At 42.7% G+C, this 25,830-nt stretch overlaps 1 protein-coding gene across 1 annotated transcript in view; it reads right to left on the bottom strand.

The window, feature by feature from the left end:
- Nucleotides 1–2,434: 2,434 nt before the first annotated feature.
- Nucleotides 2,435–25,830, bottom strand: part of LOC138248897 (zinc finger protein 850-like) — a 52,622-nt gene continuing 29,226 nt past the window's right edge. The window contains exon 2 of the mRNA XM_069202874.1: nucleotides 2,435–8,568. Coding sequence (XP_069058975.1) covers nucleotides 4,866–6,866 — 2,001 coding nt within the window. The 5' untranslated portion in view covers nucleotides 6,867–8,568 and the 3' untranslated portion in view covers nucleotides 2,435–4,865. The remainder of the gene's footprint in view (nucleotides 8,569–25,830) is intronic.

Here is a 25,830-nt window from a genome sequence, read left to right as displayed (position 1 = left end):
TGTTAAACCTGGTAGGGTCAGTCAGGGTGTTTGACTTGTAATATCAGAATTAATTAAATTTCAAGCGGTAGTAGCTGCTTCTATATAGAAATTGTTTTATATGAAGCCCTTTGCATTCCCCGTCTTTTACTGTTTAGGACAGAGGAATTCTTGGGGAATCAACCCCATCTCTGCACTTTCGTATCTATGAAAACAAGGTTTGCAAGTATTGCAACAAAAATGCAGGAATCATCTTCGGGACTCCAAAAGACATCAGAGTGGAACCCTGCAAAAGGCTGAAACAACCAGAGGGACATGCAACTCTGGCAGTCTACTTTCTGGGTCAACTTGCAGAGAGAACCTAGGTGTCTGACTACACCAAGAGATTGGGCTGTCCTGTTTGTCCTGGTACTAAAGTAAAGCCTTGGTAGGCTACGACTACGGCTGCATGGTTATTGTAGCTGCTATAGTAACTCGGGTATGGTTCCTCTCCCACTGTTAATGAGTTAATATTACTTTGTTTTGATACCACGTGTAGAATGTCTAATCTCGTTCGAGTTAATAATACTGGTGGCATTGACTGACATAAGATACGTATTGTCTTTTATGAGTTCTTTCACTGATGGTATTATATTGATGCTGGCACTCCAGCTGATTATCATCAGATAAGAAAAAACAGAATCACTGAAGGAGAGATGGGATCTTTTCTCAAAGCCGCCACCCTCAGAGCAAGAGTCTGCACAGTAATCTAGAGACAAAGACCATTTGAAGGTTTACACTCGTAAACCTTGCTCTGAGTAATAGAAGAATAGTCAATAGAGAAGGTCATTGCCTGCAGGTGCTGTCTGTGAACTTTGCTTAGCAGGTTTAGGTGCTGCGCAGCAGGCCCACAGACAACCCAGAGAGTCCATCAAGAAACCTGGAAACATTTTTAAATCAGGTTTTGTTGAATACTGTTCATCTTACCGAATAGCATCACCGGTGAGGGTCAGTGGAGCAGCAGAACAAAAGGCCGAAAGCTCTGCGCCAGGCCGGGCTGCTTACAAGGTTGGGTAATGTGCAGAGTATTTGGAGACAAACTGCATTAAATCTCCTTTCATTGTAGTCAATCCTGTGACTTTCTCCATCCAAAAGGCCACAAAGAGATGCAAGTTCACAAAGTAATCATAACCAAGTTGGAAGGACTATAAGACATGGATGTGATTTGTGCCTCTTCACTGATGCACAAGCTGGAGACAAACAGCTGTGAGCATAACCCAAGAACCTACACATTTCTCCACTGAGAAATCCTCAGTTTGTGAAAGATTCCTTCAATATAGTCTGAAATAAAACACTTTTGCTACCTTTCCAAAGTGTGTATTTTTGCACATTATTCAGTTAGGACTAGGAATTGTCCTGCCCTACAATTGCATCAGGGCTAGCAGCAGAAAAAACATCCATTACGGGTATTCCATAAAGAAAACAAAACACCCTGTGTCAAAACAGTGAGTTATATCATGCCAGAATCAAACTCATCTTCATGCAGAAGCCAGCAAACAACGTGATATTACATCTATGGACTTCCTTCAATTCATATCCATAAGTTCTTGTGTTCCACTTGCCAACTGATTTTAGTTATAATCTTCGGCTTTGTTGTGGGTGTGGGTGGTCATCCTCCCTTTGAGCAATGTGATTAATAAGTGAGTGTTGGGAAATAGTGGTACTACATAAGTGAGCACCTGTTCTCCCAAATCACCCTTTGTTTGTGGTATTTAGAGTGTGTAGCCCTCTGGCTTTTGGGAATTAAAATTTTTCATCAAACCATTGTCAAAATAGATACAAAAGATTAACAGTCCACCAGCGATACTAGCATTTCGCGTCCAAGGGCTGGGGTCGCCATAGTGGCTGTGCTACAACATAATGGTGGATGCATGGAAAGCCTAGGTCCTTCTGAATGAAAAATGCAGAATACACTACATTTTATGAAAAAAAACGTTCTGTACTGCTTGGTACTGAGGCATTTTCCATGGCACATTAATACAGTGTGTTCTTAGATAGCGTTTTACATCTTACCTTTTATGATTGACCATTTAACCATATCCGGTGTTTGGTTCAGTATCCGTTTTTCTTGGTGATGGTGCCTCATTATGGGCATGTTTTAGGTACCCATGATGGCAGGTTTGAACATCATTTCTGGCATTCAAGTTAACAAATGCACCTACCTGTGACTCCAGATTAGCTTCTCCTGTGGCTGTCATCGCATCACCCAATAAGCATGCAACAGACTTGCATATTTCAGCAAGGGTGAGAATTGTGATCACGTGGAAGTCTGACATATGGGCATTACTCATCCGTAAGCTGATTAACGATTGTCATGCGTAAATGGATATTGTCTCTTGGAAAAGCAGTGGGTAATTGAGAAACACATCAATTGAAACACACACAAAACCTGTTGCAAGATGAATAAAATCAATCATAAGAATAAATATTAACTTTATTTTATAAAAAGTGAGCCTTAACAGACTTAAAAAAACGTAGACTTAAGAGGTTCCACCAGATTTGTTGGCCCAGGCTTGACGCAAGAAGTATGACATTTATTCCATGTGTATGAACTCTTCTTGTACGGTTACTGGTCTACAACATTGGTACATTTTGTTCAAACACTAGCTGTCATGACCTAGTAGTATTTGGAGGGAATTCATGAACTGCTCTTCCTTGGGCATAGAAGTAATTTAGTCATGTTACAAAAACCTTGCACTTGTGACAAAACATTGCAAATCCATTTATGCAGTTTGTAAGAAACTAATTCATAATATTTTGCTGGGTCTACAAAATAAGTAAGTGCATTTCCTCCACTTGCCAAATGTAAAAGATGGGTGGTTTGGTTACGTACCATCCATCCATTTTTATAAGGTGAACCTAGTCAAAAGCTAGCAGAGCGCCACACAGGGTTCACAGAAAAACTTAAAGTCAATGAGTGAAAAGAGGTGGTTGGTGTCTAGACAGTTAATGTATTGTGATGTAGTGTTCCTGAAATATGTGAGTCAACTCTTTCCTAAATTGGAGTAGCGTTGAGGTTTCATGGATACGGGGATGTGGGTACGTATCCGGTGTGCATAGACAGAAAAGGCCTGCTGCCGAGTGCCACCAGAGATGGTGAGCCTGTCTGCAAGATGAACTGTGATGGTTTTATAAACGATGGAGCTGGTTTTGGAGATGGTGAGGGTCGGCAGGGAAGCTAATGGATTTCCATCAAGATGGGGGTTATGTGATACATTTTCTTCAGGCCCTGGATGAAATGTGCTGCTTTGTGTATGATGCCTTTAAGGAGTGCCTGTGTGGAGTCTGGAAGGCCAGGGAACAAGGTGTTACCACACCCAGATGTGAGAGTAAGAGGGCTTGAATAGAAGTTCTCAAGCTGCTATCGGGAATAAACAGTTTCACTTTGCCTAGAAAAGAGCGTTGCTACCCTGCCTTCTTTGTTTTTTGGCTATGTGTTCCTTCTGGATGAGCTTGGTGTCCAGTGTGATAATGTACAAATAAAAATCAGTTTATTGTTATTACATAAGCAACAGGAAGAATGTAAAATTGGTTTCCACCAACGTTTTGTGAAAAATGTTTTTCACAAGCTAAGGTACTTTGTTAAATTGACATTTATTCAATTTATACAACTGAGAAGAACTGGCACCATAGTCTTTCTGTCAACTGGTGCATAGCAGCTTTTCCTTATTATACAAGTAGAAAACAATTGCATAAATTGATTTTCTCTGCTTTTAGCACCAATACAAGGTGCTGTTCTCATCCTACAAGTCACACAATTTCTTCACTTAAAAAAGACGTTCATCATTGCAGGATGATGTGGACGGGACTTACATTCTTAATCCCATGCACCGTCTGCTCAGTAAATAAAACGGAGGACACTGACAGGTGGCTAACTGCCGTCATAACATTATATTTCACTGCAAGGCTTTGAAGTTTCCTCTGCTGGACTCTACCTATATAGAAAAAACAAAAATTCCAGTTCCAGTCTCCAGAGCAGACAGTCAGAATATTTTGCAACTTCAGCTCACCAACTGCTCTGCAACCCCCTGATTAAGTGTTTACTCCACTGAGAGGTCTGTGAAGTCTGGACCTTATAATAACAAGTTCATATTTACATCACTAATCTCTCAAGTTATGTGCAAGTGTCCTTTTAACTGCTGGTCCTCAAAACTGCTATCTCTTCAGAGGCAATGAAATCACTGCATAGGTAGCTCATTCAGTGGTTCTTTAAATATTTTTGTTTAAGCCATGTACTTCTTTCTGCAAATTAACAAATTTCTCAGTCATTGTATTCCACACCTCGTGACTTTCTGGTTGCACATCCTGGTATTTCACGATTTTTTCCCCTCTCTAAGGCTGAATTTCACTGGGGACGGCTTCTTTTTGCTGTTTCTTCAGACCTTACACCTTTGCATGCTGAGCAGCAAATAAAAGGTTTCCCATGTTTACTGCGGCTGAATTTTTTTTCTTGTTTGCTTGCTGATAGTGAATTACAATTGATGGCCTATGGACAAGGTGTGTATTCTCTGATACAATATTAGGTATGAAACATGAAATAACTTGTTTCCACATTCACTATGGCTATGTTTTAGCCTTGTGTTTACTAACAACTGTTAGGTCAGGGTAGCTCCTCCCTCATTCAATGTAATGTATGTTGCATCTCCCTGCAGTTATTCTCCGAATAAAATTTTGATTCAATTATGCAATATAGTTCTTTCCATATTCACGGTATGTCTGTTGATGGATCTTCAGACACACTGATTTAATAAAGTTCCCTCTACAGTCTCTGCAAGTGTATGCTTTTTGCCTTGTGTGTTCAATGATGGTTCTTTAGGTGTACTGATTGACCAAAGTTACAACCACCTTTACTGCATGTGTATAGATTTTCCGTTGTGTGTTTGTTTATGTCTCTTTAGGTGTATAAGTTGAGTAAAGCTCTTTCCACATTCACTGCAGGTATATGGTTTTTCCCCTGTGTGTGTTCGCTGATGAGTCTTTAGAGTTGATGTTTTATTGAAATGTTTCCCACATTCACAGCATGTGTACGGTTTTTCACCTGTGTGTGTTCGCTGATGGCTCTTTAGGTTTGCAAAGTGAGCAAAGCTCTTTCCACATTCACTGCATGTGTATGGTTTCTCTCCCGTGTGTGTTAGTTTATGTCTATTTAGGTGTGTAGATTGAGTAAAGCTCTTTCCACATTTACTGCATTGGTATGGTTTTTCCCCTGTGTGTGTTCGCTGATGAGCCTTAAGAGTTGATGTTTCACTAAAATTCTTTCCACATTCATGGCATGTGTATGGTTTTTCCCCTGTGTGTGTTCGCTGATGGCTCTTTAGGAGTTTTAAGTTCCCAAGACTCTTTCCACATTCATTGCATGCAAATGGTTTTTCCCCTGTGTGTGTTCTCCGATGGACCTTTAGGGTTGCTAAATCACTAAAGCTCATTCCACATTCACTGCATTTATATGGTTTTTCACCTGTGTGTGTACGCTGATGGTTCTTTAGGGTTGCTGTTTGAGTAAAGCTCTTTCCACATTCACTGCATGTGTATGGTCTTTCTCCTGTGTGTATTTGTTTATGTCTCTTTAGGTTTATAAAGTATGCAAAGTTCTTTTCACATTTATTGCATGTATATGGTTTTTCCCCTGTGTGTGTTCTCTGATGAATCTTTAGGGCTGCTGATTGACTATAGCTCTTTCCACATTCACTGCATGCATATGGTTTTTCCCCTGTGTGTGTTCGTTGATGAGATTTTAGATTTGATATTGTATTGAAATTCTTTCCACATTCACAGCATGTGTATGGTTTTTCCCCTGTGTGTGTCCGCTGATGGTTCTTTAGGAGTGTCAAGTCACAAAAGCTCTTTTTACATTCACTGCATGGGTAAGGTTTTTCACCTGTGTGTGTTCGCTCATGGCTCTTTAGACGCGCCAATTGCTTAAAGCTCTTACCACATTCAATGCATGTATATGGTTTTTCCCCTGTGTGTACCCAATGATGGTACTTTAGACTTGTTAAGTAAGTAAAGCACTTTCCACATTCACTGCATACGTATGGTTTTTCTCCTGTGTGTGTTCGCTGATGCTTCTTCAGCATTGTTAACATACTAAAGCTCTTTTCACATTCATTGCATTTATATTGTTTTTCCCCTGTGTGTGCCCACTGATGGTACTTTAAGCTTGCTAAGTGAGCGAAGTTCTTTCCACATTGACTGCATGTATATGGTTTTTCCCCTGTGTGTGCTCTCTGATGACCCTTAAGATTCCCAGAATGAGCAAAGCTCTTTCCACATTCACTGCATTTGTATGGTTTTTCACCTGTGTGTGTTCGCTGATGCCTCTTTAGCTGCAATGCATCAGTAAACCTATTTCCACATTCACTGCATGTGTATGGTTTTTCCCCAGTGTGTGTTAGCTGATGGCTATGTAGAGACCGTAACTGAATAAAGCTCTTGCCACATTCACTGCATGTGTATTGTTTTTCTCCTGTGTGTGTTCTCTGATGGCTCTTTAGGGTAATTGAGTCAATAAAGCTCTTTCCACATTCACTGCATGTGTATGGTTTTTCCCCTGTGTGTTTTCCCAGATGTCCCCTAAGATGTCTGGAATGAGCAACGTTCTTTCCACATTCAGCGCATGTGTATGGGTTTTCCCCCATTTGTGTTCCATGATGTCCCTTAAAATATGCAGATTGAGTAAAGTTTTTACCACATTTACTGCACTTGTATGTTTTTTCCTCTATGTGTGTTCGCTTATGCCTCTTTAGACGTGTAACCCGAGTAAAGCTCTTTCCACATTCACTGGATGCATTTTCTCCTGCATATGTTTCATGATCATCCCCAAGGGCTGATGTTGCATTATAACTCATCTTACTTTCAATGCATCTGAATGTTTTTTATCATGTTTTGTTGCCGATTGCAATGTATGGTTGATACCTTTTCTCACACACAAAAAACACACCTGTATATTTTTTTTTTCTGTTATTGTTTGTGGATGGACATTTAGCTGTGATGCTTGATGAATGGACTTTCCAAATGTACTCTGCCTTTGTAAGTTGTCCCCTGCTTGTTGATACTGCTTCAGCGTCACAGAGAAACCAAAGCTAATCTCTTGGCTGCTGTGTATGTATGATTTTTCACCAGTGTTTAAGGTCTATGGGTCAGTTACATTTTGGCATACATCCCATGGTAGTGCATGCTGACAGATTGTGGTTGCTGAAATAATGAACTGTACTAACATTCAATGCATATCTGTGGTATTTCCAATATGTGTGTTTTGTACCTTCAAAAATAATGTTGAGTGGTGACTAGAATTCTTGCCAAATTACATGCTTTTTCTGCTGAGGTGTGCATCTTCAATCTTAGTTAAACATTTTCAAATAGATGAGCAAAGAATAAACATAATTGCTGACTCACTGCTTAATGGAATTGATTTGGGAATTCTTAAATGCAACAGCTAACCCAACGGTATCTCGGCTCCATTACCAACAATAACCCTAATAGGGAAAAGGAATCAGCAGCAGACTAGATTTCCCTGGGGAAAAAAAGCCAAGTCCTAAACTGTTGCCAAGAGGAAAGCAGGTTGTTGCTAGGTCTGAGTTCAACTGAGAGGGAGCGTACACAAAAAGTTAAAGATCTATCTCCTGGTCTAGAACGACAGGCTCTTGGAATAATTGCTAAACGTTTATTTTCAGAGCAAAGGCTTCTCCAACAAACATAATTCTGGATTTTACAGCTAAATTATGATGATTCCCATATCATAGCAGGCCTTGTGGGCAACACAAAGTCTTAAACAAAATAATTGTCTTCACCAGAAGCCAGTGATGTTTCTCCAAGTTAATCCTACAATCATTTTAGGGGACAGGTTTTGGACAACCTGAAGCTTTGCACAAGGTATTGAGGCCAGCCCAAATATAGGGAATTTCCATAATCCAATCTCGAGCCAATCAGTGCTTCAACAACAGCATTCCTAGAGAAAATCTGCAGAATTGAAAAAAAATGAACAGCATATCCAGAACTAAAGCAAGTGGAAACAACCTTTTCGATGTGCTTTGTAAAGCAAAACTGATTATCCAAAAGGATTCCAAAAATTGTGGTATCTTCAGTTAGGGCCAATATTTACCACACATGCAAGCAAAGTATAAGCGTTATTGCCAAGTCTTTGCACGCTAGGATAGTGTTCTGCATTGGAAGTAGCTAAAATGTCATTTCTTTTAAACTTCTGCTGTTTGCTTTAAGATTGATGTTTTGCACACATTTGATCTCTTTCGGTGGTTCATAAGGTATAGCACAACTGATTTAATGATGGATCAAAGCATGGTTCTTATGTTCGATGGTGTGTGCAACCTTTAATACAGAAAGTCCAGTGCAACTGCTGATGATGGAATCTGATATACAGATCTTAGGGGGTCATGCGGCATGGTCGTTCTCAGATTCCTGGAGTGACTAGATTGCTCCTAATGCTTGTTGTAACATTTCTTCGCGTGTGAGCTCTTCTGTCTCTTATTGTGCTGTTCGGTTTCTGGTGTCATCTCTGTTCTTCATCATATTATGTATTTAGGGGACTGCTCTCTGTGGATGTAAAAAAGATTTGTAATCACTAAATGTATAGGCTGCAAAAAGAACACAGCATGGAAAATTGTATAACTAATTATGTACACTAAGTATGATGACATTTATGTTACTGTATTATTCACAGCCACTATACAGATTTTCAGATACTTGTTATATTGATCACTGTGCCTCTAAAAAGACTGGAACCATCCTTATGCAAACCAGCCTTGATCCAGCTTGAATGGGACAAGTCAAGCCCAAACAGCAAGGCAAAGTTCCCAATGAACAGGAACAAACGCAACCTGAGATGGGTTTCGATATTCAAGAGCCTTTTGAATAACATGCATCTTGAATTTTATGGCACAGCTAGAAACTGTTCTGAAGAACTCTTAACTTCAGTCTACAAGTTACCAAAGAATAACAGTAGCATGAAATACACAACAACAATGTATGAAGTAAAACAAAATACAACACAGTTGATTAAAAAAACAGAAAAAATAGATTCATGCTCAAGACAAACTATAACCAAGGGACAAAGTCCCTTTTGAGTTTATATCTGTGCATGGGTTGGCAAAGAGGGTGACCAGACGGTAACTATTTAATCCCAAATAAATAAAAAACAAACTGATGGATGGAATACTTGAATGAATCTCAGCTAATGGCAATCGTTAGGGCCACATCCCAATCCACTATTTTTAGCCCACAATGCAACCTCAGTTTGGACCCAGCGATATGCAAATCATTCGAGACTCTGCTTCAATGGGAACAGTCCAGGGCAAACTAAAAAGCCAGGTCTTCCCTGAATGGGAACACAAGCAACCTAGGACCACTTTCGCCTTTATTAGGGCTCACCAGCCAATTATGGCTTGGTTACAGTGGCACAGTGAGCATGGAACCTATGTCTATGCATACCGTCATACTTAGGACATCAAAAAACAGGTGAAGGATGGAATGTTTGAATGAATCTTAGGCACTGGCAATAGCTCAGGCCCACATCCCAATCCATCATTTTTGCCCACAATGCAATCTTAGTTTGGACCCAGCCATCTGCAAATCAGTTTGAACCCTGCTTCACTGGGAACAGTCCAGCACAAACTGCAAGGCCAGGCCCTCCCTGAATCGGAACACAAGCAACAAAGGACCAGTTCCCCCCTCATAGGGGGTTCATCATCTACGTAAAGCTTGGGTCCAACAGCACAGTGACCACTGGACCCATATCTGGGCACACCAGCCACACTTAGGGCATCAAAAACAAGGTGATGGACGCATGAACTAATCTCAGCCACTGGCAATCCCTCAGGGCCACATCCAAATCCATCGTTTTTCACTCACCATGCCACCTCAGTTTGGACCTTGTCATATGCAAATCAGTCTTGTCCCTGCTCCATGGGATCAGTGCAGCACGAACTGCCAGGTGAGGTCCTTCCTTAATGGGATCAGAAGCAACCAAGGTCCTGTTTCGCCCTTATTATAACTCATCAGCCAGGTACAGCTTAGTTCCAGTGGCAGTGAACATGGGACCCAACACCCGCCGTGGGGCATGGCACACCTGTCCCATGACATGGATCCCTTGCTCACTGTGCCACTAGAACCAAGTTTTACCTGGCTGATGAGCCATAATAATGGTAAAGCAGGTCCTTTAAGAGAACCTTCTGCTCAGTATTAAGCACCTGCTTCTTGGTGCATTCTGTGTAACACAAACTGACGGAAAGGAAACCTATCGTAGACTGAGGCGGTTAGCCCACCCGAGGTGGATCTACATTTATTTTACACAAATGTAGAACTAAATTATTTGTTTAATAAGGCCCACATGGTTAACAAAAGTAAAGTCTGTGATTCCCCACTGTTCAGAGAGCAAATGAGGCCTTACTATCAGGGATCCTGTGCGGGCAATTAAAAAAGAAGCCTTTATGCTCTACCCCACGTCAGCGGGTCTGCTAGACTATTCATACCAATGAAGAGACCCGTTCGCATTCACCATGATTACTGGTCAGAGTGACAGAAAATGAGCTCCAAAGTCTCCCTTAAGGCTCACATGGACAATGTAGAGGACATGAGGACACCATGTAATTGGGGGAATCCTTGCCCCATGGCTAAAACCCATATGTGCAGGGGACAATTTAACAGTTGAAGCAAGAGACACATTTCATAGGAGAAGGGAGAAAACTATCAACAGTAGTCCCATAGAGCCCTATGCAGATGCTACGTTTAGGTAAGAACAGTCACCTAAGGATTTGGGGTGGCTGTTCATCTTCTGGACGAGTAGCCATTGGTGACTGTTGCGGAGCAAGCAACCAGGCAAGCAGGGTTTGGCGGCAATTTCAGTGCAGGACCTCTGTTCTCATAATTTCGGCTCTCGTTTGTCTTTCCCTTGGTCTACAGTAGATGAACATTAATTCTTGGTGTCAGGGGATCCCTACAAACTGAATTTAGGGGCATTTAGGGGAGTGTAGGGTGGTAGCCAATGGGTTACTTTCCCACAGGGTGACTACACACCATATCTGACCACTTCCTGTGGAAAGTAGGTGTATTCCTGACCCAGAGTTCCTAGTTTCACCAAAAACAAGATGATGGAACCCTTCCTTGAGTGTCCACTTCAGGTACTCACTTTAGGGATGTGACTAGCCTAGAAGTGCAACACGCCTCCTAAATATCTAATTTCCCGCCAGTTCTTGTGCCAAATGGGCCTCAGGACAGGCAGGGGGTGGCATTCCCCAGGTCTTGGGGGGGGGGAGGGGGGAGGGTCAGGCTCACATACCAAACAGGGGCTCTAAAGTCCCTGGCCCTGATATGCTAAATTGCAAGCCAGCCTGCTTGAGGAGGTGTGACCTTCCTCCAGAGCAGGCATTGTTTCTGGCCTCTGGGAGTGCGGGCTCTCACATGCTGGGGGTCAGAAACTCATCTGTGGCGGCTGACTAGTGAGTACCAGTCAGCCAGTACACTAAGTGACTAGCAGGTCTTTAGGGGCACCTCTAAAGTGGCCTCTGGGTGCATGTCATATTAAATCGGATACTGGAATCAGTGCAGATGTATTAAGACGGGGTGTTTGATATCAAACACCATTAGTTCCAGTGCAGTTATCATGGAGCTGGGTAAGTCGTAATGATCAGTGCACAGTACATGTCCTTAAGATGGCTGCCTGATCACTTGCAATATCTAGCAATTGAACTAAACATCAAAGGGATACACATGCTCATGCAGATATGCCCTCACATGTCATATAATGCACCGTGGTCTAGGGCTCTAAGGCCTGCTGTAGTGGTGACTTCATAAGTTACAAGCAGTGGTTATGGGTATTGCACACAGGGTGTGTGCAATGTTGTGTTTTCAAAATGGATTGCACCATTTCACGCATTCTGCAATGGCAGTCTACATGTTTTGGAGTGTGAGTCCCTTAGGATGGCATAATGCATGCAGCAGCCCTTAGGGACACTCTTTAATACCAGTGCCCTATGTACCGGGGGTACCATTTACTAAGGACTTACAGGGGTGCTAAAGTCCTTGCCAATTGGGTTACAATTAGACATTTACCCTGTTTTAAGCGAAAGAGCACTGGCACTGGGTGCCCAGTGCACTTTCAGTCAAAACGTAGCAGTGCTAGGGTACATAAAGGGGGTGGCCATGTCAAAAAGGGCATTTTCCTACACCAGTAAACTTGGTTTGCTGTTCACCACTACGTCAGTTTTTTCTCTCACAATAAAAATCTCCATCTTCACCCACTCCTTAAACAAACAGCGCTCCTAACTCATCACAGATCCCAAGCATAGACTCCCAAATCAAACTAGGGCTGGCCTGTAACTAACCAATAACATACAGTAGGGCAAGCATAATTTCGGATTGTTAAGCCTTCCAGTTGCCTTCACAAAAAAGCTGATTTTATCAGGAACAATACCCTATCCAGCAATTGACTTTCGGTGGTAACACAGGTTGAGCAGTCTAAGGCTTCTCACGGGAGGCAGGTGGTAGGCAAACACAGGCTCATCACTGAACACGAGAACAGTAGCAGCAAATACAAATGTCATGAAAAAAAAGAGTATTTAATGTACAGGGAGTGCAGAATTATTAGGCAAATGAGTATTTTGACCACATCATCCTCTTTATGCATGTTGTCTTACTCCAAGCTGTATAGGCTCGAAAGCCTACTACCAATTAAGCATATTAGGTGATGTGCATCTCTGTAATGAGAAGGGGTGTGGTCTAATGACATCAACACCCTATATCAGGTGTGCATAATTATTAGGCAACTTCCTTTCCTTTGGCAAAATGGGTCAAAAGAAGGACTTGACAGGCTCAGAAAAGTCAAAAATAGTGAGATATCTTGCAGAGGGATGCAGCACTCTTAAAATTGCAAAGCTTCTGAAGCGTGATCATCGAACAATCAAGCGTTTCAGTCAAAATAGTCAACAGGGTCGCAAGAAGCTTGTGGAAAAACCAAGGCGCAAAATAACTGCCCATGAACTGAGAAAAGTCAAGCGTGCAGCTGCCACGATGCCACTTGCCACCAGTTTGGCCATATTTCAGAGCTGCAACATCACTGGAGTGCCCAAAAGCACAAGGTGTGCAATACTCAGAGACATGGCCAAGGTAAGAAAGGCTGAAAGACGACCACCACTGAACAAGACACACAAGCTGAAACGTCAAGACTGGGCCAAGAAATATCTCAAGACTGATTTTTCTAAGGTTTTATGGACTGATGAAATGAGAGTGAGTCTTGATGGGCCAGATGGATGGGCCCGTGGCTGGATTGGTAAAGGGCAGAGAGCTCCAGTCCGACTCAGACGCCAGCAAGGTGGAGGTGGAGTACTGGTTTGGGCTGGTATCATCAAAGATGAGCTTGTGGGGCCTTTTCGGGTTGAGGATGGAGTCAAGCTCAACTCCCAGTCCTACTGCCAGTTCTTGGAAGACACCTTCTTCAAGCAGTGGTACAGGAAGAAGTCTGCATCCTTCAAGAAAAACATGATTTTCATGCAGGACAATGCTCCATCACACGCGTCCAAGTACTCCACAGCGTGGCTGGCAAGAAAGGGTATAAAATAAGGAAATCTAATGAAATGGCCTCCTTGTTCACCTGATCTGAACCCCATTGAGAACCTGTGGTCCATCATCAAATGTGAGATTTACAAGGAGGGAAAACAGTACACCTCTCTGAACAGTGTCTGGGAGGCTGTGGTTGCTGCTGCACGCAATGTTGATGGTGAACAGATCAAAACACTGACAGAATCCATGGATGGCAGGCTTTTGAGTGTCCTTGCAAAGAAAGGTGGCTATATTGGTCACTGATTTGTTTTTGTTTTGTTTTTGAATGTCAGAAATGTATATTTGTGAATGTTGAGATGTTATATTGGTTTCACTGGTAATAATAAATAATTGAAATGGGTATATATTTTTTTTTGTTGAGTTGCCTAATAATTATGCACAGTAATAGTCACCTGCACACACAGATATCACCCTAACATAGCTAAAACTAAAAACAAACTAAAAACTACTTCCAAAAATATTCAGCTTTGATATTAATGAGTTTTTTGGGTTCATTGAGAACATGGTTGTTGTACAATAATAAAATTAATCCTCAAAAATACAACTTGCCTAATAATTCTGCACTCCCTGTAAACACAAAAACATGTATGGCACACAAAATAATCCAGACAGCCTTCTTAAGGTCCTTCTTGAGGTACATGTACTAGTGTTACCTGGGGCACAATTTTCAAAGCCACTCTGCCTTTCTACTAGAGGAGGTTATTCTCCATTCAAACTCAAGAGGAGGCTACCAGATGTAACCCAACTAGTCCTACGCACACCAAAATCTTGTGCTTTGCCTTAAGAGTTCATCAACACCTCAGAGCTTACTTCGTGCAAGTCATCTGTGGACACACAGGCCCAGGCAGTGTTGTCTTACCTAGATGCAGCCTGCGATACCAGTAAAACCCGGGCAATCATTTATGAGTCCCGGTCTCCTTTTTACAAGGTCACATGACCTCTCATGGTCTTTCTCCAGCAATGTGTTGGATATCCTCTTGCAGTTCCAGCAGCAATCAAGTAAGTGTTCTCTACAGGAACCTTGACACGATGACCCATAGCAAGGGCCGGTCTCATTGGTGGCTCTGTCCAGGCACTCAGGGGTCCCCAACTTTGGTTCTGCCACACTGGCAGCCTTGACTTCCGAGTGTCGCCTTCCTCCTCCTAGCACACAGGAAGGTCACCAAACACAGCATTTTCACTGGTGACTGCTCATGGTGAACTCCTCCAAGCATGCAGAGTTCGCCAGTCACAATGCTCATGTGGGCAATGGAGCGCTTCTCACGGTGGCCCCTTCCTGGCACTGGGTGGGGGGGGTTTATTGGACACCGCGCTCTTACGGCCAATGCCTGCTCTCCATACGTTTGAGTGGACCACACTCCTGCAACGGACCCAACAGGACTGAGCATCTCACACTTTGCTCACTGGGAGCCACTGGGCAGGATCCTCGTGGAGCCTCGCTCACTCAAGGCGCTGTCCTCCTCTTCTCAGGGGCCCCACAGGTCTTGGCAGGCAGACTGGCTCTAGATCCTCTCCTCCTCATAGTGTTGTCTAGTCTTGGCAGGCTGACTGCCTCGAGGTGCTCTGCTTCTCACAGTGTCCTCTGATCTTGGCAGACAGACTCCTCAGTGCTTATTTCATCATAGTATCCTTTACTCTAGGAAGCCAGGCAAAGACTGGGGCTCCAGGCTCAGGGTAAGTAGTCCTGACTTCCAATGTTCCAGCAGGGAAGCTGGTAGACGTTGGCCCCTACACCTGGTTACAGCAGCAAAGATGTCATGGTGATCTCTCTCTCCTGATGAGACAGTGCTGTTCAACGAAGTATGGGGCACAGGATTCCACCTTTATTGTCCAAATCCAGACACATCTCTAATTTTGTGTCTGGCCTTTGAAATTCATGTTTGGGGTGTTAGTTCCTCTGAAGCACCTTGTCCTCTGTCAAAGGGACAGTCTGACACTGCAGGAGTGTCTCTCCTATTCTGAGTTACCAACAACACAGACCAAGCGAGTAACCGGGGTTCACAATTGGCTGTCAGCCTCCACTGAAATATGCTCCATACAGGTTCAAATACTAAGCGTTACTCTCTATCAGATTTCCTGATAATGCCAACCTTATCGGTCCCACCATATTCCTGACAATAAGCACAGGACCCACTGACCAATAACTCTTCTTAGAACCAGAGACCTTTGATGTGCCCAGAGAATGTGCTGCTCCTCTCCTTTCAGTGTGCTTTCCATCAAAGTCCTCAGGAATATCAGTAACATCCATGTCCTTTTGGGGGTGTTGCTCCAGCCTCTGTAGGCAATGTGCTTCCAAAACAGAATCTACAGGTCTTCATGTTATGTATCATCCACAGGCACATACAAGCAACCCAGCACGCACAAGCATCACCTACTATCCCTCGCTGCACACAATCCATGCAGGCCAAGGGTGAGTTAAGTACACAGCCATGGAACTTTACATGAGTGGGTCAGTAGGGCCCACTCCTGTTACACTGGTAATAATGCCTGTTCACATTCCTGATACTACTGAGCATGAAGATGGGTACTCTGCCACCATCATCCTTGTATCACGTAACTACAGATAAGGACAGGTAAGGACAGTAGCCCTCTCCCTTCATGCGGGTGGTGCTTGGTGTGTCCTTCCCAGTCTGCATTACTGGGAGAAAGGCCTAGGTCATGGCAAACATGCATGATCTGTGTTCACCTATGACCAACAATTAGTACCAGGGATCCAGATATTGTTGCAGCTCGGACAATGGAAGTAATGTTTATCTGTAAAGGATTACTGGGGGAAAAGAAAATCAAGCCTTCTCTGATTTTGGTTAAGTTCTGTCTTCACATGAAATGGAGTCTCTTGGAATCCCATCCTGCTAGGAGTGTTTTGTATATTGCTTGTTTCCTGGTTCTTGCAATTTTACATACCTTGAGGTGATGTTTGGCTCTTCAATGGGTTTACGGTGGTGCTTTCACAATGCCAGGTTAAGGACTTTGTTCAGGGATGACATTTAAAACCTATGAGCAGTCTCCAAACTTCCTTTAATATTTCTCAGTTATTAGCCTACAAACTACCCACAAACGTGCATTTCATGTAAGCAGCAAGGAAAAAGCATCCCTTCAAATACTTCCTGATTTCCTAAACATACTTAGTGGGGGGTTGTCTGTCTTCTAGTTCTACTGGACCTTCCAACAGCATCCACCTGCACAGACTCTAGGACACTAGTCAATAGCCCTTCTTCCAGAATGAAGATAGAAGATCAAGTGGTTCTCCTCCTGCCTCTCATCTAGGCAGAAATATGTAAAAATTGACTTTCAGGTCCCCTACCTCACAAATTAACTGCCGTGTACCCAAAGGCCCATCCTTTCACACGTTCTCTTCAACCTATATATAGAACCACCAGACTCAATGATTCAAGACAAAAAAAGATTGTTATGTACCAATATGCAGAAAATACATAAGTGTGACTCACAATCCCAAACCCTATAGACCTATTAAGCTTAAAAAAAACTATTTCAGGACAAACTCATAACTTAGATGTCTCCATTCGATTTGAAATTAAACCCAACTATAACTGAATGCCTTCAACTGTACTCCAAGTCTCTTTACCTCCTTTGTCAAAGGTGGCTAGAAAAACCCATAGTACATCTTTCTACTTGATTCTGTTCTCCTAATGTCTAGCAAACACCAATTCTTTGGTTTAGCAGACTGCCAATCGCATGAGGGCCGTCACCACGTTTTTCTTATGCTTGGGATGAGGGACTGTAGAAGGGATTTCCTCACTCTCTGAAGCGACAGCCTGGCTATATGCAGAAATGGCCTTGGAAGTCCTGGTTCAGAGGAAGAAAAAGCAGATAGCAGCACTGGCTTCTGTCTGCTTTCTACATTCTAAAGGGCAGCGTTGTTCACCAGATTCATGTGACAATTAGGAGCCGAGCACAAACTGCCCTCCTTGCTCGATAGACACTCACAAATTAGAACAGTATATTCATACTGATGCCTGGGCCAGAGTTATACAGATGAACCAGTTGCATGAAATGATATTGAAATACATAATTATGATTTGCAACCAAGTAGCTTAATAAAGGAAGGTGAGGGCATTACATGACTTGGCAAAAGTTAGAACTAATGCCATCAACTTGCAAATGAGCTGATCACAATATAGATAGGGAATAAACTTAAAAGATAAAGATATGTGATTAAATAAGATTTGGGTGCATCTCATCTTTGCCGTATTGTGCAAATTATTTGCTGAATCTTCTACAATACTAATAATGATATTTCATACTCATTTTAAGCATAGAGGACTAGTGAATATATAATAAACATTAGCACAACATAACATAACAATACTTTTGTGTGCGCACTTATTTTTTAGGTTATGGACAGAGCCCCATAAAATCACCTGTAGGTGAGATAGTCTCTAACAACTATGCCTAGCTTTTAACATTCCTTTCTACACTTCTAGAAAGACTTCAAAACACAGGTCTGAATGTACCTTGAAAACTATTTTTACCACATATCTGTTCTTAATGCATCTTAAGGCCTAGTCCCTTTTACGGACTGATGCATCCCTTTGCTTAGAAGTCTTTTCTAGTGGGCGTTGATGTCCCATCCTATATACTGGAGGACTCAGGAATAGCCTCAATAGGTCGCCCACGTGCCCCATATTTTATCAAATGTACGAGGGCAGTCCCGCCTCTCTTAGTCCTCCGCTCCGCGCACATACACCAGTCCATGTTATTGCACCAGTGTTCAAACAGCAGAAGCAAGTGCGACCCCCCATATCCTTAATATGTTGCCCCTTGCTGCCACTATGCCCAGGTACAGAACATTAGTTGGCATCAGGTAGCGGTTTCCCTCAACCCCCAATATACCCAGTATACATAGTTTCTTCACTGGGGTTAGCTGACTGGAGGAGACCCGCGACAGGCAATGTATGCCTTGCAATTCTTGACATTAAAGATTCAAAACAAGTACACCAATACACTGAAATCAGCTGCACCGCAAGTTCTTCAAGCCTTTCAATATAATCAATCTCAAAAAGTTCTTCAAGCCTTTCAATATAATCAATCTGAAACACTTCCTACAAACAACTGAACTGATTTTTAAAACCAGACTGAATTTGTCCTTCATTCCAAAGACACACACGCACCTGTGCGAAAATGGCTAGAAAAGCTGGTCCACTTAGGAATTTCACCTATAATTGCCCCGGGAGCAAAATCCTTGGGATTCATGATGGCCAAAACCTACATTTCATTGAGCATATAACTTAGCTGGCGAGAACAGTAACACAAAACTTGCAACCCTTAGAGAACATTCATTCCACCATCAAATCATCTTCTCAAATTCTAATATTCTTCCATATAGACAGTAGCAACACCCTTTCGGCAGGGCTACCCAGATCCACAACCTCAAAGTATATGCTGCAGTATGGCTGATAGCAAATGCAAAGAAATCAGATCACATACCTCACCTGCATGATGTAAAAGGCGGTATACACTTGAAAACTCCAAAATAAGAGGAAAAGCAAGACCAAAACTGAAGGGCACGCAGTTCTTCAGATACCTCCAACTCCGACATGCCCTGGGCGAGCACATGACCCGCACGGACTCGGTGCTGGAATACTGTCCACTAGAGGCTAAGCTGCTAATGTGAGCCCTGGGGAAAAAAGGGGTATCCCAAATCTACAAGATGTTAACAACGCTCCAGGCAACCTAAACCATATCAGGGACAAATGGGACAGCTGGTTGGGACCCATTGAGGAGACCGACTGGGTGGAAGAGCTAATGGCACCCTGAATACGGGCGGTGTCTGCAAGACTGCGTCCACTGCAGCTCTACTTTTTGTATGGGGCATACCTTTCCCCTGACCGGCTATATCAGGTGGATCTTAGCCCCTCTGCTCTGTGTCCACGGTGTACAGATGGCTCTGCAGACTTCTTTCATATGGTCTGGACATGCCCGCCAATACAGGTGGTACTGGGGGAAGATAATTATAAATTTAATGTAGTGCTGGGGAGGGAGCAACAGAGGTTACCAAAACTGGTCCTGCTGGGCACAATGGAGGAGTTGGAAGGAACAAGAGCTGATCAGATGTTTGTTGGTGCTTCCATGCTGGTGGCCAAGAGAGACATTGCAGCCCCCTTGAACTCTCCCAATGGCCCGTCCCTCCAGAAATGGAGGCGCGGAGTTGACAGGTGTGCAAGCCAAGAAAAATCGGTCTATGAGACGAGGGGCTGTCCCCATAGGCATGCAAAGGTGTGGGGCAAATGGTTGGGTCTTCTCCCGTGAACAAACATGGCTGTGTGGTTTTCTACTATATAACAATATTGTTGATCTGTCATATGGTTAAGGGATATTGTCACTATAAGAATGACTAAGCTGGCTGCGCCAGGCCTTACCTGTGCAATGTTTTTCTTTCTTTCTTCTTCTCCTTCCTTCTTTCCCTTTCTCTCCACAAAACCAACACAAATTGTTTATAAAAATAATAAAATAAAAAAAAAATTGAATTTTGGAATGCAGTTAACGGGATTTAGAGAAATAACAAATGGAACTCAAAAGATAGGAAAGGAGGTCTGTTGAAGCCGTCAGATGCAGCTCCTGGGAGGATCCCAACGCTATTTCAAACTCAGATACAGACCAAGCCTCAGGTAAGTGCATTGGGGAAAAGCAATAGGTAAAGGGTCATTCAGATCTCAACTGTAACATGCATACCGGTGAGGCAGACACACCCCGTCAGTTTTGTGGTCATAACCTAGCATCTGCTCTTAAACCGCACAGATGACGGTGGCAGAAGAAACCAAGTATTTTCCTTCTATTACGTTGAAGCCCTTTGTGAAGAACAAAAAAATAAAAAAAGGGGGGGGGAAAGAGAGAGAGAGAGAGAGAGAGAGAGAGAGAGAGAGAGAGAGAGAGAGAGAGAGAGAGAGAGAGAGAGAGAGAGAGAGAGAGAGAGAGAGAGAGAGAGAGAGAGAGAGAGAGAGAGAGAGAGAGAGAGAGAGAGAGAGGAGAGAGAGAGAGAGAGAGAGAGAGAGAGAGAGAGAGAGAGAGAGAGAGAGAGAGAGAGAGAGAGAGACCACATCACAAATGGCTAGCTGATGATGTTAATTTTTGATGTATCAATAATATTGGCTGAGATTAATTCAAGCCTTCCATGCATCACTTTTTTATACTTCAGTGCAACACCTGGAGTGGGAAGGAACACGAGCTTTATCTGGCTGATAAACCCGAAGTAGGGTGAAGTATGTCCTAGGTTGCTTGTCTTCCTGTTACGGAGGGACCTAGCTTGGCAGTTTGGGCTGGACTGTTCCCATTGGAGCAGGGTCAAGACTGATTTGCATATGGCTGGGTCGAAACTGAGGTGGCATGGTGTGCAAAACAAGGATGGACTGGGATGTGGACCTAAGTAAATACCAGTGGCTGAGATTAATTCAAGCATTACATTCATCACTGTTTTGTATACTTCAGTGTGTCAATAACAGTAGCACCTATAGGACTCTGCTCTCTGTGCCTACAACAAAATGGTGTTGATATTTGAAACACCATCATAGAACAGGTAGTTCAGCAACTGGCAGAGGTTTCACCAGAGCGTCAGAATGTTTTAGAAAGACATGCACAACTAGCACGGCAGGACCGGGAGTCCTTTATATCCCAAGCCACACAAGTGGCCACCAATGAACAAGTGCAGGGCACACCTAATCTGAAAAAGTAGGGTCCAGCGCAAGGTCACAATTTTTGTTTTGAAGACTCTTCAGTCAGTGGCTCACACTGTGGCTTGGCTTCCCACGCAAATGGTCCCACTAAGGGCTGGACATTTACAAACCACCTATCATGCTGCAAGTCCAACAGGAGAACTGGTCTACAACAGTGTAAAGTAGACTACACAGGAGTGCATTGGTATAAATGAAGAGGTCTATAGAATGTGCTTTCAGCAGGAAAAATTGATACTCGCTGAAAGCCCTCTCACCCTTTGTTATCACTTGCAAGGTATGGCTAATAAATCGTTCTGGCCCACTACATTCACTATTTCAGAATTGATAAGTAAAACCCAGTGGAAACATCTCTTAAATGCATTATCTATGAAAACTACAAAATAGCTTTACCTGAAGTGCTCAACCTGACCTCTGCGTTTCCCAGGGCCCCAGTGTTTCCGACCACCAACTTCCCAGCATGTGCCCAGTCTCCCACTTCAGAACCCCCAAACCCCAGACGCGTTTATTAACAAAGTACCATCATACCGGTGACCTTCCAGACAGACCGTAGTGTTACGAATGAGAATGAGTAACATTGCTAAGACTTGTTTACAAAAACTGCTGAACCTGTAGAGAAAGGCTACAAGGCAGAATACATCTTTTACAAAGGGGACAAATGCTCCCCTATAGACAACGTATAATTGTAAATAAACCATCCATGAAGCCCCTCTTAGACAAAGGGAGCTAACTTACAGTGCTGAAAGGAGACTTCATACATACCTCATAATATTAACAAGGACAAACTCACAACAAAATGAGCAAGCTTTTGAATACCTAACATAGGCTGCAGATTGCTCTAATGATGGCAAGCTTCTAGAAAATTCTTCTAATCCACAACTGTGTCCTAATTGTTTTCTCCCACTGGAGGTTGAGGAGGTTAAAATCCATTACCTCCGGTTTGCCATGGGACCCATGTCCAGCTAAATATCTCAATTTCTGGACAGATATAAGTGCACCCGTTACTAACGAAGTATTCAATCTTTCCTTATCAATATGACAGAAAAGGGATCTTGTCCTCCCCGCCTTTCAAAAACCAATGTAGACCAACAGGACTTCACTAACTACAGCCTTTCGCTTTATTGACAGGCTTTCTAAAAAAACATTGAAACCCATGTCAACTCGGTGCGGTCAGCACACCTGGAGGGGAGGGATCTCTTGGCTTCTCATCAGTCCAGTCTCAGAAAGGGTTTCGGCACAGGATCAGTGTGGACCAGTGTCTTAGATGACACCCGAATTTGCCTTAATTCAGGAAATGCTGCTATCCTAACACTACTTGATTTATTTGCAACGTCTGATAGTCTCCCACAAAATAAATATTGTTTTCCAAATTATCCAAAGCTGCCATGGGGGGTGGGGGGGCATGCTTTAAACTGGTTTGCATCTTCTCTCAGACCGATACTGAGCAGTTCATATGCCCTCTTTTTCATCTAATTTCAGTCAAATCTTTTGCACTGTACCCATTTGCAGATTAGTCTCATCCTGTTCAACCTAGATTATCAAATTCTGCCATATATTACCCCCTTTAATGTTTTTTTTTTTAATTCTTACACAGATGACACCTAACTCGTTTTGAGGATGGATGGATCTGTCAATGCTTCTGTCTGAATCCAAGTCATCTATTGGGTCAGTTAATTTGATGAACTTAAACACACTTAGACTGAATTCTTCCAAAATTAAAATACTAGTCTTTGGAAATCCATCTACCTGGAACCATTCACGGCAGCCGGATGATCTACCCACCCGTGTTTTCAGTTTCTTCTACTCGAAACCTAGGATTTATCCTTGACACATCATTATCTTTCCACTAACGTATTTTAAAAACAGTCTCTATTTATGCATTCACAGAGACCCTTGGCAGCTCCCTACCACTGTCATACTCATACAAACACACATGTAGAAAGAATGCTCACAAGGGTGATGCTCAACTTATGCGAGGATTTTTCAATGGAAAGACAATAAAAGGATTCACAAACATAGTTCCACTGGCACCATAGCAATATATTAAAGGACTCACCTAGGGAGGGAGGGGAAGTTGGGGTGGATAAAGGGAGGGTGATGGGGGGGGGGGGGGGGGGGGGGTTATTGGGGTCTCGGCTATCCAAGAATCTGGACTGTACAGTTCGGGTAGAATACATGAACTGGGTAATACGATTACTATCTATTGTACTGTATTATGACTACATGTTAAATGAATGACTGAAACTGCAATAAAATATGTTTTAAAAAAAAGGATTCACGAACATTTCAGTAAGGATACATCCTAGGCCCAACCATAGGAACGGTGGGAAGAAGTTCTTTTAAGTGAGGAAGATTTAGAATCTACAACCCTAAACACTGAGGAAAGAAGACAAGAAATAGGAAGAAGAGAGTATGTTTGTATGGGACAGGAAGTTCTAAGTTTCACCAATGCCCTGCAATGGAATTAAAGAGCGAACTGAAATAAAACTTTAGATCAGCGGTGGTAGAACAGTTGCCGCAGTAAAAATAAAAAATAAAAAAATGGTACTATTTCTGCCCCTTTGCTGCTGGGCAGGGCCTGTCACTGTGGTCATGAGAAAACAGAACATGCTTAACAGGCAACTGCTATTGGTTGGATGTATAGGGTCATTAAAAAAATGGCGTGAATCCTTCCCTAAAATAGGGTCATTAAAAAATGGCGTGAATCCTTCCCTAAAAATCATTGGTGCAACCTCCAGCGGTGAAGATGTCGCTCTCACAGTCCTGATGAACAAGAGTGAGAATGGATACACGCAATTTTATATTATTCTCGTCTGTGACTCACAAGTACATTTTAGTAACGCTGATTATGCCTCTCGATGTCATGAAGCAATTCCATTCAGAAACAAACTCCTTAACAACGCACAGAATATTCTTTCTCGGAGTAGGGTATTCCAAAGAAATGTTAACAGACCAAGGTCCTCTCTTGGTTTCTAAATCAATGATGTATAGAATATTTAGCAGATAAAATCCCCCACATATCAACAAGACGCCAATGGTTTGGTGGAGATGTAAACAGAACAGTCAATAGTGTACTCCATAAAACTGTGAAGGAAGAAGGAAAACTATTATGGCTCCTTCTACTGGCATTGCCAGGCCCTATGCAGAGGCCATATAAGCTGGTCTATCCATAGCGGGTCTGAAGTACAGCGTCTCGCTCCTCAAGAAGTTGAAGCACAATAAAGTGCCACAATCACATCATCAGGCCAATACCAAAGACTTAGCAATGAGAAGGGTCCCTATCACAATCTTCAGTGATGCAGCAAGATATTGCCTAAGTGCCTTGACAACTTGGCTGCGAAAAAGGCTTGTGACTCCAGTCGTAGCCAGCATGAAAATTAAGTGGAACCTGTGCCTTGTGGTAATTCAACCCACAACTGGTGAACCCTTAAAGAACTTCCTAGATCATCACTGAACCAGAGGCGGACTCTCTGCTTTGTTTAGGTGGTGACTGGGCCAGATGAAGAACCCCTAAAAGAGGATCCACCTTCCATGGTCATCGGACGTAGAGTATAGTTGCTCTTAACCAGAGCGGGAGTGCTCCAGCTCTCCCTTTTCAAGGACTCACCCCTGTGCACTAGAAATGGTAGCTGGAGGACAGCAATGATGGGTGGGCTTGGGAAATGTCAACGTAACCTCTCCATGCTGCCCAATATATGTGGGAAGGAGCAACATTGCTCCTGCCTCTGTCCGTAAGAGGGTCCAGGCTGCAGGAATGTCAAAACAAGTACTTGGATGCTGTACAACGGAAAGAGCACCTAGCTGGCTACTGAGGCTCTCCACAACTGGAACACTGCGTCTAATGCCAGGCGGGCGAGGAGAGAGGGATGGAAGAGGGCAGGAGAAATATCAGCACATTCTCAGTGCCACTCAATGCGAACCTTGAACTCACACAGTCCTTAAAGTCCCCATGTGAATGGGGCACCAGTGAAGAGAACGCTCCAGTTATAACCTCTTCTCTAGTTAGAACATAAATTGTAAAGTAAGGAGACCTGCATCCTTCAGCTTGTATTATTTATTTAATCTTTGAAGGGCACTCACAGATTACACTTAAAAAAAAACACAATAATTGATAACAAAGAAATACAGTGAATTAAAAATACATGTTATAAAAACAATACAAAACTTGATTAGAGCAAACAGAATACATTATAAATCAATTTATATCAAGAAAGCATCCCAGAAAATCCTCATTAAACGATAACAAATATTTAAAGTGGGAGGGTTTAAAAAAATGGTAAAGTGCTTTTTCGGCCGTTACTATAGAATACCTTAAAATCCCAGGCTACAACATTTTTCTCTGCAGATAAAAAAAGGCCAGGACAGAAAAAAAGTACAGGATTCAAATCCAGTTTACCAGCTCCACAATCTTGACAACATGGATGACGGGAGACCCCATCCTTCTTAATCCACACAATGAAATCAGATTAAATCTGAATTTCATAAAAAAATCTACGCATGGGGGGCAGAAGTTAGTCTTTAAATAAAAGCGCATCTTACCACTTCGTACAAACAT

This window comes from Pleurodeles waltl, chromosome 8 (genome assembly GCF_031143425.1).
Source record: "Pleurodeles waltl isolate 20211129_DDA chromosome 8, aPleWal1.hap1.20221129, whole genome shotgun sequence".
Lineage (NCBI taxonomy): Eukaryota > Metazoa > Chordata > Amphibia > Caudata > Salamandridae > Pleurodeles > Pleurodeles waltl.
Note: the sequence above shows the minus strand (reverse complement) of the source record. Positions and strands in the feature narration are given on the sequence as shown.